This window comes from Eutrigla gurnardus, assembly GCF_963514095.1.
Source record: "Eutrigla gurnardus genome assembly, chromosome: 20".
NCBI lineage: Eukaryota > Metazoa > Chordata > Actinopteri > Perciformes > Triglidae > Eutrigla > Eutrigla gurnardus.
In genome coordinates, this window is record NC_139931.1 from 21,289,655 (window position 1) to 21,302,251 (window position 12,597).

The 12,597-nt window shown below is 42.5% G+C and overlaps 2 protein-coding genes across 2 annotated transcripts in view; both read right to left on the minus strand.

The window, feature by feature from the left end:
* The window catches only part of LOC311030465 (syntaxin-binding protein 4), a gene marked incomplete at its 5' end in the record, with an annotated part of 313,894 nt that overhangs the window by 34,050 nt on the left and 267,247 nt on the right, over positions 1-12,597 (minus strand). The window lies entirely within an intron of this gene.
* Positions 8,560-10,054, minus strand: LOC311030858 (transmembrane protein 238). The gene is made up of 2 exons (XM_084036887.1): positions 9,449-10,054; positions 8,560-8,737 (listed from the first exon to the last, which is right to left on the minus strand). The coding sequence occupies exon 1, from the start codon at positions 9,978-9,980 to the stop codon at positions 9,468-9,470; it is 513 nt and encodes a 170-aa protein (XP_083893013.1). The 5' UTR covers positions 9,981-10,054; the 3' UTR covers positions 8,560-8,737; positions 9,449-9,467.

Consider the following 12,597-nt stretch of genomic DNA (forward strand, 5'->3'; position numbering starts at 1 on the left):
ACTCGGAGAGTTCAGAGTTGACAACAATGTCAAGACCACTGTGACCACCGTTCTCCCCCATGGTCTCAAGATGGCCACCACTTTCATCAGCAACAACATCCAGGAGCTGTTCAAGCATGTCTCAGAACTGTCATCAAAGCAACAGGTAACTACTTTGAATAATCTCAATTCTAAAACCTAATCTGCTTTGTTTCACACTTTTCTGTTTACTACATAATTCCATATGTGCTCCTTCATAGTTTTGATGTCTTCAATATGAATCTACAATGTAGAAAATAATGAAAATAAAGAAAAACGTTGAATGAGAAGGTGTGTCCAAACGTCTGTACTTCAGTACAAACATTGTTTGTCACACTATTGTGAATCTAAATCTAAACCGTGACAAGTCCAGTTGCCTACGATGAAGTATTGAAGTTAGTTACTGATTGACAAGTTACTACAGATTTGAAAGATTCACTGTAAAAAAACTAAAAACCTATACTAACATCATATGGTAAGGAGCTGGAGAGATTCTGGTGGCGGTCACTAGGTGGAAGTGTTGGCTTTAATTTCAAATGAAATTCTCCATTCGAGTAGAAGATTGAAAGGATAAACCATTCGTTTGTGGGAGTAATTTTGTGGGGGTAAGAGAGCACTCACATCATTGAGGAGAGAAAAACTGTATCTGAAGAAGCACGTAGTCCAAAGATGTGGGTTTGTTTGATTTTACTTTTAAATTCAAATTCAGCATGTGACAACCAATTGATTATAATTTATTTGCCCAAATTAGAAGTACATTTTATAGACATAATATCCTTAAATAATGCAAACTCACTGACAAAGAGAACAGGAGTTAGATAGTATCACCAAACTGTGGGCAAATCTAATGAAACTGCAATGTGTTGTCTGTGTGAGAGTAGAAGACACTGGGGGTCAAAGTTCATCCAAATTCATTCATGTGCCACAGGTTTTCACTGCTGTTTGATATTATCCATCATATCAACATTAATTGACTGGTTTGCTCACAAGCTTAGGTTATTTGAACAAAAACATTGAAACATCAATTAATGTTTTTCTTTAAGAGTATCAGTAGATCTAATAGTTATTTACTGTTTGTTCATGCTTTGTCCACTGTTATCCACATAATTCATGTCAGAAAAACAGTGTTAACGACCATTAGAGCTATAACTTAGTGGTATCTTCATGTGTCCACTATTATCCACACATTCATGTCAGAAAAACAGTGTTAACGACTATTAGAGCTAGCTGGTGGCAGGGGGTATTATCTCACGGGAAAAAGCCTCAGATGGGTATTTGTGCTGTTACTAACTATATTTTAGAACATTTATGCCCTAAGACACAGAACACTGTAATGTAAGTGTTTATGCATGTATTTATCCACAACTATAACTCCTCTCATGTCCATGGCAGTTGAAATAATAATCTATAAACATCTATTTATTTATTTATTTATTTCGGGCATCTATAAGTGTATGCTGCTGAATAAACAGACAATGAAAGGCAGGTTGTTATAAAATGAAATATATCTTTATAGAAGTTATAATTGTTGACAAATGATGTCCATTTAAATACACTTGAAATGCATAATAAGTCTGAAGGAAGTGTTACCACTTACGAGTGGACTATCTGTATATATGCTACATCAGTTACTCTACCCATAATGCAGCAGGTTATATAGTGACAAGGACACGCGGGCCAAATCCCAATGTCCCCCCTAAGGTCTAAAGCCCAAGTTATGCTTCCGCATCGACACAACGCAAGGGGGCTTGCGGACCCCTTACGTCCTTGCGGACCCCCCTTACGTCCAACGCAAGGGCCTGACGTGCACCTCCCAAAAATCCTAGACGCGCGTCGAGGCGACGCAACACCAACGCAGCGGCATTGGCTGTGATTGGTCCGCTAACTACATCCGCTGGAGACCGCTATCTGGTTTCCACTCACGAACACCGCCATTTAAACTTTTAATAGGCTACTTTTATTGTTTGCACCTTGTTTTATTGTTTGCACCTTGTCGCTTTTGCACAAAGAAATAAAACATGTTGGATGTTTAAAGCCGGAAGGTAGACAAATAGGCTATAACGAGGCTAACGACGATATACGTCAAGAGTCTCGGTCGGTCGGTCAGTCTTTACAAAAAACATAGCGCCCTTTACCGGTGTCAAGTCAAGTCAAGCTTTATTTATATAGCACCTTTAGCCAAGGCGCTTTACAATTTAAAAACAAATACAATTACAATTAATACATCAGATAAAAGCACAATAAAACACAATAAAACAATAAAATAAACAATAAAATAAAATATAAGAATTAATAAGAACAGTCATGATAAAACAATCAGTTAGGAGTGTTAAAAGCCAGGGAGAAGAGGTGGGTTTTGAGCAGCGATTTAAAATGTTCTAACTTTGGAGCTGTTCTAATGCTGAATGGCAAGTTATTCCAAAGTTTTGGAGCAGCGACCGCAAAGGCTCGATCCCCTTTTGTTTTTAGCCTGGATTTAGGTACGTTGAGGAGGAATTGGTCGGCTGACCGTGATGTTCTACCTGGAGCATGGGCAACAAGCAGGTCGCCTAGGTAAGGGGGAGCCAAGCCATTCATGGCCTTGAAAGTCAGTAGTAAAATTTTAAAACGTATCCTCTGGCAAACAGGAAGCCAGTGGAGAGACCTCAACACTGGGGTTATGTGCTCAGTTTTTCTGGTGCCTTTTAATAGGCGAGCGGCTGCATTTTGGACCAGTTGGAGACGTTGGATGGAGGACTGGTCTAGGCCCACATACAGAGCGTTGCAGTAGTCCAGTCGGTTTGTAATAAAAGCATGTATCACTTTCTCTAAGTCACCCGGGGGAATGTAGGCTTTTATTTTACTTATTAATCTCAACTGGAGATTAATAAGTAAGCAGCCGTTAAGTCAAGGAGAACAAGGACTGCCGAGTGACCAGAGTCGACTGCTATGATCAAATCATTAAAAAATTTTAAAAGAGCAGTCTCAGTGCTATGAAGCTGTTTAAAACCAGATTTAAATTTTTCATGGATACCATGTTGATCTAAAAAATCTTGAAGCTGCGACGAAACAACTTTCTCCATGACTTTGGACAGAAAGGGCAATTTGGAAATGGGCCTAAAGTTGGAGAGTACAGTGGGATCGAGATTTTTGTTTTTTAACAGGGGTTCTACAACAGCATGTTTAAAATGAGCAGGAACACAACCAGACACAAGACACGTATTTATCAGTGAAAGGATTGATGACCCCACAGTGTCAAAAACCTCCTTCAACAGGCGAGAGGGAATGTTATCAGAAGGGCAGTTAGTAGGGCGGAGATGATGGACAACTCCCTGTAGAGCTGCCAGTGAGATGGGCTCAAAATGATCCAACACTGCTGGGCACATAGATATCATACGAGGGTCAAGATCAGTGGAACTGGCCAACGAGGATCTGAGGACAGATATTTTCTCAGCAAAAAATCTTAAGAATTTATCACAAAGGATGGATGAAGGTGTGACTATGGTTGCGTCGCACGGATTGGCCAAAGAGTTAAAGGCACTGAACAATACCTGTGGTCTATGACAGTTTTTGGCGATTAATTGAGAAATAAATGCCGTTTTTGCACTTCTAACAGCTTCTTGGTAGTCAGACAGACAACTCTGCAAAATCTCATACGACACTTGAAGCTTTTCCTTTTTCCACCTCCTCTCCGCCTGCCGACAGGCACGTCTCAAAGAGCGGGTATGGTTATTTAGCCATGGTTCTGAAGGTGCTTTTGAGTGTTTCCTTCTTAGAGGGGCAACAAAATCTAAAATGTTAGTGCAGGTACAATTGAGAAGATCCAGAAGACTATCAGCAGACAAGGTTTCAGTGTGTGCATCTAAGCTAAAGAGCACAGTGTCTTTAAAGGCAGTGGAGAATTTCGATGGGGTGTTGCTGGTTATAGCACGGCGTTGAAGTGCAGGAGGAGAGGGTTTTACAGAGCAGGCGACAGTCGTAGTGAACAGAACAGGCAGATGGTCTGATATACATGTGTCACAAATTTCATTAATAACGACAGAGACACCAAGGGACAACACAAGGTCCAACGTGTGACCCTTCTCGTGGGTGGGACCTGTCACTGCCTGAGTGAGGTTAAAGGAGTTAATTAAATCAATGAAATCTTTAACCATAGGTTTCTCCTCACAGCATATGTGGATATTAAAATCACCACAGATTAAAAGATGGTCATAGTCTAATACAATGCTAGATAAAAATTCGGAGAATTCCTTTATAAAATCCTTGTTGAATTTTGGTGGTCGATACACCACTGCACAGAGGACAGGGGACGGGCCATGAAGTTCAAACAGTAGCAGCTCAAAGCTAGAGTAATTAACAGGTGTAGCCAACTGACACTGGAAGACAGATTTAAAAACAGCTGCCAGACCTCCACCTTTACCAGTGGTTCGAGGAGAGCTAAAGTAGGAGCAGTTGGGAGGGAGAAGTTCCGAAAAAGCTGAACACTCCCCAACTTGCAGCCATGTCTCAGTTAAGAACATGAAATCCAGAGTGTGGGATGTAAAGAAATTATTCAAAATAAAAGTTTTATTTGATATGGATCTTGCATTAATCAGGACAATATTAAGGTCCATGTTATTCTGAGTTGGTGCATGGAGTAGAGGGTGAAGATTGGCTCGGTTAACACCGCGCTGGTGATGCGAGAAGCACCCAGCTCTGGACATGGACAGATTTCTAAAATTTGCAGATTTAATAGCCCTTGATTTACACCGAGAGTGTCTGTATGAAATGGTCGTTATGTGATAAGTATCTCTCTTATAGCTAGCAGAGACACAAGCACCAGCAGCAGCACCAGCAGGGCCCACGTGGTCAGGGGTAGGGGGTCTGAAAGAGGCTGGGCCAGATCGCTGAGTGGGGGCCTGCTGGGAAAATTGTCAGTTCGAACAATAGGCAATAAAATCAATAAAATTCATGGTCAGCCTCCTTATTCCCTTCCTGTTTGGATGCAGCCCATCAGATTTAAAGAGATCATGTCTGGACCAGAAAGAGTCAAAATGGTTAACAAAACCAAGACCAGTAGCAGAGGAAAAGTTTTGCATCCACAGGTGTAGGTTGAAGAGGCGGCTGAACCGTTCAGAGCTGCCGTACAGGGTGGGAGTTGGTCCAGACAGGACACAGCGCCTCCCCAGGCTCTCGGTTGTGAAGGACAGGGACTCCAGCTCCGCGTGCAGCTTTGATGATTGCCTAGACATTACGTAATTTGTGCCAGTATGAGCTATGACTGTGTTGATGGAAGGATGAAGGTCGAGGAGTGTAGGAATAAGCTCAATAAAATCGGTTGTTTTACCACCTGAAAGACAGTAGGTGATAGCGCCCGGAAGTTGGACAAATCTGACAATTGAGTCACCAATTATTAAGAGTTCCGGTTTTTTAGTTCCCAGGTTATCATTGTAAACTGCCAGTTTCGGGTTGAGAAACTTGGAGGACCCTGATGAGATAGGAGAGCACGGGGGGGCGAGGCAGGTGGCTACCTTGTCTAAAGTTTGTGTGGGAGGAGATGCAACAGGTGGTCTGGATGAAGTGGAAGGGTGCTCATCAGTGGCTAGCGACAGAGAGGGGGACGCAAGCACCGCAGGAGGATGCCATGCAGACCGCAGGGGTGAAAGACGCCGTCTTTTGCGGCCCGGAGATGCCAGTGTAGAGGATACTGAACTCGAGGGTGAGGAGATACTGGGTGGCGCGGAGCGCTTTCGGGTTTGGGCTGCGCTGCGTGCTGGAGGGGGAGAGACTGGCTAAGGGGGAAGTTTCGCCAGCGGGGAGAAAAAGTTTGCCAGAGTGACATCATGTATGCCGGGACCGAATGGGTCATAGAGGGGCAGAGATCGCTTTTTCTGGCGTTTAACAACACAAGCCCAGGTTGGAGTAGAGGTTGAGCCAGGAACGTCGTCAGGAACCGCCGCCGCCGCCGGGGCCGGGGCCGAGGACCGCTGAGTATCCGCAGGCTCGAGCGTTGCCAGCCGGGAACACAGCACGGACTGCCGCTGGAGGAGTTCATCAATGAGGCGTTCGATGGACTGGAGTTCATTCTTTAGGTCCACGAACTCTGCAGTGGGAGCCATCAGCGGAGCGCCAAGGGCCCGAGAAGGGCCCGACGAGGATGAGATCCCTCTGGTAAATTCCTTCAATCCAAGATGCGGTGGAGAAATTAGGACTCAGACCATGTAGGCACCATGGGCTAGCATAGCTGCTAGGCTAAAAACAAACCATGATAGGCATAGCACCAGTTGCTCACAGGAGCAAAAATATAAAAAATCCCGGTCCGATGCTTGACTTTTGTCGTCCGGGTGTAAAGTGCGTTTTCAAACAGGCAGAGTTTCTCACACGATTTCTTTAAAAGTGGCCTAAAACTAGTAAAAATAGAGTTTGTTGTTCAGAGTCGAGCCAAGCCCGATCAGTAATCCTCACCTGAAGCTCCCAGCGCTCACGAGTGTGTGATGTGACATTGAATTGCATTTCGACACGTAAACCCAACGCAGAACCATCACGGTCTCCAAGCAACTGCGTGGCCATTGCGTGATCACTACGCGGAAGCATAACCGAGCCTTAAGCCCTGAACTCTCAGGGACTTCACTGACGTCACCTGTAAGTGGTTGAGTGTGAGAGGCTGTTAGGGCAGTCATCTCATCAGTTGGTTGAAAAACTTCTTATTTTCAGGCTCCAGTGGCGAAATGAGGGTTTGCTTCCACAGACATTGAATGAAAGAGCACACATTTCTCTACATTTTCAAGTATTTTTTTATATTTTAAAGTACCTCTTCACTCTCCCTCTGATCATTAAGTCCAATACACACCAATGTAAAAATGTGAGTTGGATTTCATTGTTGGATGGAATTCTGAATGTATGAATCAAGTTTAAACATTCGTGCAGTAATTTGAATGGGGAACATTTTGTGGAAAAGATTGAATATTTCTCAATGTATTAAACGTATGAATGAGAAAGGACGACACGATGGTCGAAGGAGTTATATAATGAACTACAATCAATAGATTATGATGCGATACTGTTGTAAGTCTCAGAAATAAATGCAGGTCCATTTAAAATATCTATGACATGTATTCCCTTTGGTGTCCACTGGGTTTATTCATTTTTTTCTTTATTTGTACTGGATTCATGTACTCATCTGTCTCCATAATATGAAAAAACATGTGAGCCATGTACCAAGCCTTTCAAAAAACAATAAAGATTAAACCTCAATGTGGTTGACTGGTCTTCTTTGCAGTCGAGTTATGTTGAATAAGGTTCCAAAGGTTAGAGACCGAGTCTTGTTATCAACATGGGTGGGAACAAGGAAGCCTGCCACCTGCTACACACAGCAGCATGCTGGTCACCCAAACTAAATGGGTGACCAGTAGACATTGATTGATTCCATCACATATCCAAATCCACATCCAAATCTTGACATTTCAAAGCATTTGAATTCTACATATTGTGTTTAGGCTTAGACAACAAAACCAACATTAGCATTAGACAACAAAACCAACGGTAGGTTTAGACAACAAAACCAACGGTAGGTTTAGACAACAAAACCAACGTTAGGTTTAGACAACAAAATCAACATTAGGTTTAGACAACAAAATCAACATTAGGTTTAGACAACAAAACCAACGTTAGGTTTAGAGAACAAAACCAACGTTAGCTTTAGACGACAAAACCAACGTTAGGTTTAGACAACAAAACCAATGTTAGGTTTAGACAACAGAACCAACGTTAGCTTTAGACAACAAAACCAACGTTAGCCTTAGACAACAAAACCAACATTAGCTTTAGACGATAAAACCAACATTAGCATTAGACAACAAAACCAACGTTAGGTTTAGACAACAAAACCAACATTTGCATTAGACAACAAAACCAACGTTAGGTTTAGACAACAAAACCAACGTTAGCTTTAGGCAACAAAACCAACGTTAGTGTGGTACACCCAAAAATAGTGCGACCACTTTGTGTTTATTGATTGGAGACAGCGAGGAAAAAGTTATTTATTTTATTGATATTGATATTGATGTCATTTCCCAGGATTTAATATTATTCCTAAAAATAGTATGTCATTGCCACATTGTATTTTCATATATATAATGAGGAAACATGGTAAATGTAAGCAGCACTCAGGTGGAACCTTTGTCACTGGAGCAGTTGCGCCCTGGGTGGTCTCAGGTGGGAACTTCCGGCTACGCCTCAGATCCGATCTTGATGACAAAATGAACGCAACGTGTCGTTATTGCTGCTGAAATGTATCTGTGTTTTACAGGTTAGTAGTCACTGTAATTCATCACTGCAAAACCTACGTAAAGCTTAACTACATGTGGGCATGTGTTGTTAATATGTTTACATAGATTTTGAGTGTTTATATGCACTTTGAAATTCTGCCTCCGCGTAAGGCAGAAGGCATGCGCGTCGCAGGTGTGTGGGTTATTTCGCCCAATGCCATAATTTTTTTTATCGTATAGTATATCTATGTCCTGTGAGAGCCGGCTAATTTGTTTTGTCTTAAGTCCTAAAATAGACTGAATGAATGCTGGCATACTGATTAAAAACATGACATTTATTAGGAAAATATACATTTTTAATTAATAAAGAACTCAGCAAAACATTTTCCAGTTATCATAAATTATTAATTATTTTTCACGAAATACACAAACATACAAAAAAGGTTGAGCATCGGTTGGAGTCATCAAACAGTGTAGAGCTGGCTCTCTCCAGTCTGTGGGGTAGAAAACACATCAAACATTCTTATGATTCATACTAATCCTTACCCTAAACCTGCTATTGTTTAAACGAAGGGCATGTCTTTTAGTGCGCAGTAAACTGTGGTTAATCATTCATCCACTGATAAGATTCTCTTCTGCCACAGAAAACAGTTTGTCCTTTTAGTTCCTCATTTAAACGATAGAGTTGGAGGAAACAAAGTCACTCAGCTGGGTGAATGCAGCTCTTATTCATACTACTATCATTTACAATGCTGTATGAAATAAACATATTTAGGGTTTGAATGGCTGGAGGCGTCTGGACAGCAGAAGAAATCAAATTGTCCTTTTCCTGATGTATTTTTTGTAATATTTATTACCATGCCAAAATAAAGATTGTTTGAAAAAATAAAATTTATTAAAAATGATATTACATTCTACAAATATACACAAATGACAGTTTTGTGTTCCAGTTTTTTGGGGGGATTTTGTCATTAAAACTATGTTCCCAGCTGTGTTGAAACAGCCTTTTGATCAGTTATTGATCATCACTGCACCATTAAAAAATAGAATACAGAGTACACAAAGAATTAAACAATGACATAAAAAAACGTAGTTTTTGTGGCTGAAGGTGTTCTTAGTTGGAAGGGCAAACATTGGGGATTTTGTCTAAACGGTGGAAAACACAAACAAACATGTTAGTGTCGTATTGCGGGTGGAGGCCTCACCTGTCGTCCACAACCTCCACTATGTAGGCGAGGTCTCCGTTGTTGTGTGCGGCATTTCTACGTCACAGCCCGCCGCTGACAACGCGTGCGGGGTATCCTCCTGTGGGATCTTCGTTGCCATGGCAACGGCCACCATCTCCGCCCGCGGGGCCACCGGCGTCCCTCCGGCCGACCTCTGGCCGCGGGGAAGCCCTCCGTTCCTCCGGAACGAGGTCCTGATGCCGCTGGACAGGCGGCCGGAGAGGCGCCTCACCGCGTCGCCGATCCCGCCCAACGCGCCCCGGTCCTTCTTCAGTAAACCCACATCATCCTCGAGCTCCGCGGGGGGGACCTCGATATTCCCCGAGTACCAGAAGACCCACCAGATGAGGCTGAGGAAGATCACGATGGCCCCGGCGTATATGAGCAGGTCATAGAAGAACACGTTGACGAACACGCCGATGAGAAGGACCAGCAGACCCACGATGTCAAAGGCTACCGCGAGCCAGAAGCAGCACACGCAGCGACCCAGACCCCGGTAGAACGGCTCCATGTCAGCGCGCAGGACGCCGAGATGAGTCGGACGCTTACGGCGGACTTTCCGGAGCCTCCGTGCGCTGATATCAAATGTCTGATGGCGGTCAGGTGAGTCAGGTGAGGACAGGTGGTCTGGAGGAGGGGCGGGGCCCGCTGGAGGAGGGGCCGGAACACTACCTGGCTGCAGGGCTGAGGGAGGTCCTTTCAGGAAAACACGCTGCCCTCCTTTGATTATACATGTGTTCATTTCTTATTGTTTGCAATACAAAGTGACTTGTTTCACTTTAACTAGACTGACATGTAGGCCTACATAGGAATTAGGTTAAAGATGTTCCAAGTGTGGCCTCTGTTCTTTTCTCCTAAACCAAAGACTTTTTATTTAACAGAGATTCATTTTTTTTCCTAAACAAATATAAAACCAAATAGTAAAAGTAAAAACATTTTTTAAATAATTAAATAAACTAAAAAAGTTAATAAATAAAACGGATAACCATAAGTAAACTAAAGAAAAACAAAAGAGGGGGGAAAGAGATTACGTGAACTTCAGTGAGCTGATGTCATAACAAATAGCCGATTACAACAGTTAACACTGCAGAGAAAACTAAGAACAAGCTAAATAAAGTGTTGAAGAATAATCAATAATACATCTTCAGTACTGCAACCACACCACAACCTGGTTTAACTTTTTAGTCTTTGTTGTCATCTAACAGTGAAGTCGGTTGGTGAGACGGTGGTTATAGAGTTATAAGTTGATGTGAAACCTTATATGCAGCATATTGAGGTGAGTAAAACTTATGTTCTTCCAAATATCTACAAATGTCAAATATAACATGCGTGTAACAAATCATTTCTAAGACATTTGTACTGATGATCCAGGCAGGAAAGGTTATCCCTCTGAGTCGAAGTACTCCAATAAAAGGATGCCCAAAAATTACTCAACGCTATTTTCCGAGAGTGGACGATGACATGTCAACACACTGCATTGTGGGATTCAGAGTAAACCAGTGATGTCGAGCTGCTTCCACTCAGAGATTGGCGCTGTTCAGAAATCAACTGTGAAAGCATGGAATTCAAATCCAGGGATTATAATTCAGTATGCTGTTATTATTCTAAAGCACATTCCGGTTTCTTACTCATTTGCATGGAGAACAACACTATTTGGGGTAGATACATACAACATCAACATTTCAGCTATTTTTGAAATGAAAGCCGTCACTGGAAGCTGCAGTTTGTAACAATGTGATTGACTTTAATGCAGTTTTTGTCGGGATTGTTTGTGAGCCTGCATTTAGTCGTACAAAAAAATTGATAAAATGGGCATTCCTCCTGACTGTCTCAGTAATGATCCATTCACAGAGAATCCACTATCTCATGGTTCTCTCTCAAAAATGTATGTCAGAAACATACACATAAATGTTGTTGTTCTTTTACCCTCTCTTCAACTGATGGTGCAAGACTCTCAGCATTTTTGTTTACTTTCAGTGTCTTCAATAACTACACAAATAATAGCCAACTGGAACTGACACTGATATATGTGATACATCCTGATATGATCTTGTGTGGTAGGGCCCCTTCCTGACCTGGATGTGATGTCTGTTGGGCAAAAACATTGAGAGACATTTGGCCACAGTCTTCACAGACCGCAAGACTCTTCATAGACTTGATAAACTCACCATGGTGGAGATGACATTTGGTCCTGTCCCCTTTGGTGGCTCAGAATTCCCTCAGCTGCCTTTTGAAGGTGACTGGTTTCTAGCTGACTTTGAGTTTATGCCCGACTTCATGCAACATCACCACCGTGATAGCCTAAAGGTGTCATGGAATTTCTGCTGAGGCAGAGACATCTAAAAGCCTCCGACAACAGGCTGCCTATAAGAAGTGGACGTAGTCATGGTGATGTCACCCATTGGTTTGTGGACTACACTCCCGATGCTGCGAGTTCACCGTTTTGGCCAAGTCATCTCAGTAGCTAACCGCATTGGTAGCGTGGTAGCGACCTGTCAATCACAAGTGTGTGTGTGTGTGTGTGTGTGTGTGTGTGTGTGTGCCTCATAGAATGGGTTCGACTCTCATGTAGTGTTGGACTAAATGGACCAGTACTAAATGAACATCATGCTGGATTGATGAAGACTTGAAACTAGAGATTGAGACCATAAACTCATGTTTACAATGTTTACTGAGATAATACATCAAGAGAGAAATAGGCTCATCTTCTCATAGACATTTATACAATCAGAGAGGAGTCGCCCCCTGGTGGCCAGCAGAGAGAAGTAGGGACATTTGGGAGGTCCATGTAGTAGTTGTTGAGCAAAGTGAAAGAGCCGAGGCTCAACATGTTAATAACTCAGAGATATGATTCAATCATAAATTTAAAAAATCCGGGTCATTTTCTCATAGACTATCATGCAATCTGACTTGCAACCAGAGGAGTTGCCCCCTGTTGGCCAGCATAGAGAATGCACTTCAGCGTTGGCTTCATTTGTCAGAAAGAGAAGTTCCTGCCTGCTACCTAGGAAACGTTTTTTAGGTCTATTTCTAATGTGGAGCTATGTACAGCTTTTGGAAGGTTTACATTACGTTTTGTGGAGGAGAAGTAGGGGGCTTGCCGTCCGGAACTTCTCATCTTAGGAATC

Excerpts from the sequence above, each read along its gene's own strand:
- LOC311030858 (XM_084036887.1), bottom strand. The coding sequence starts at position 9,980 with ATGGAGCCGTTCTACCGGGGTCTGGGTCGCTGCGTGTGCTGCTTCTGG.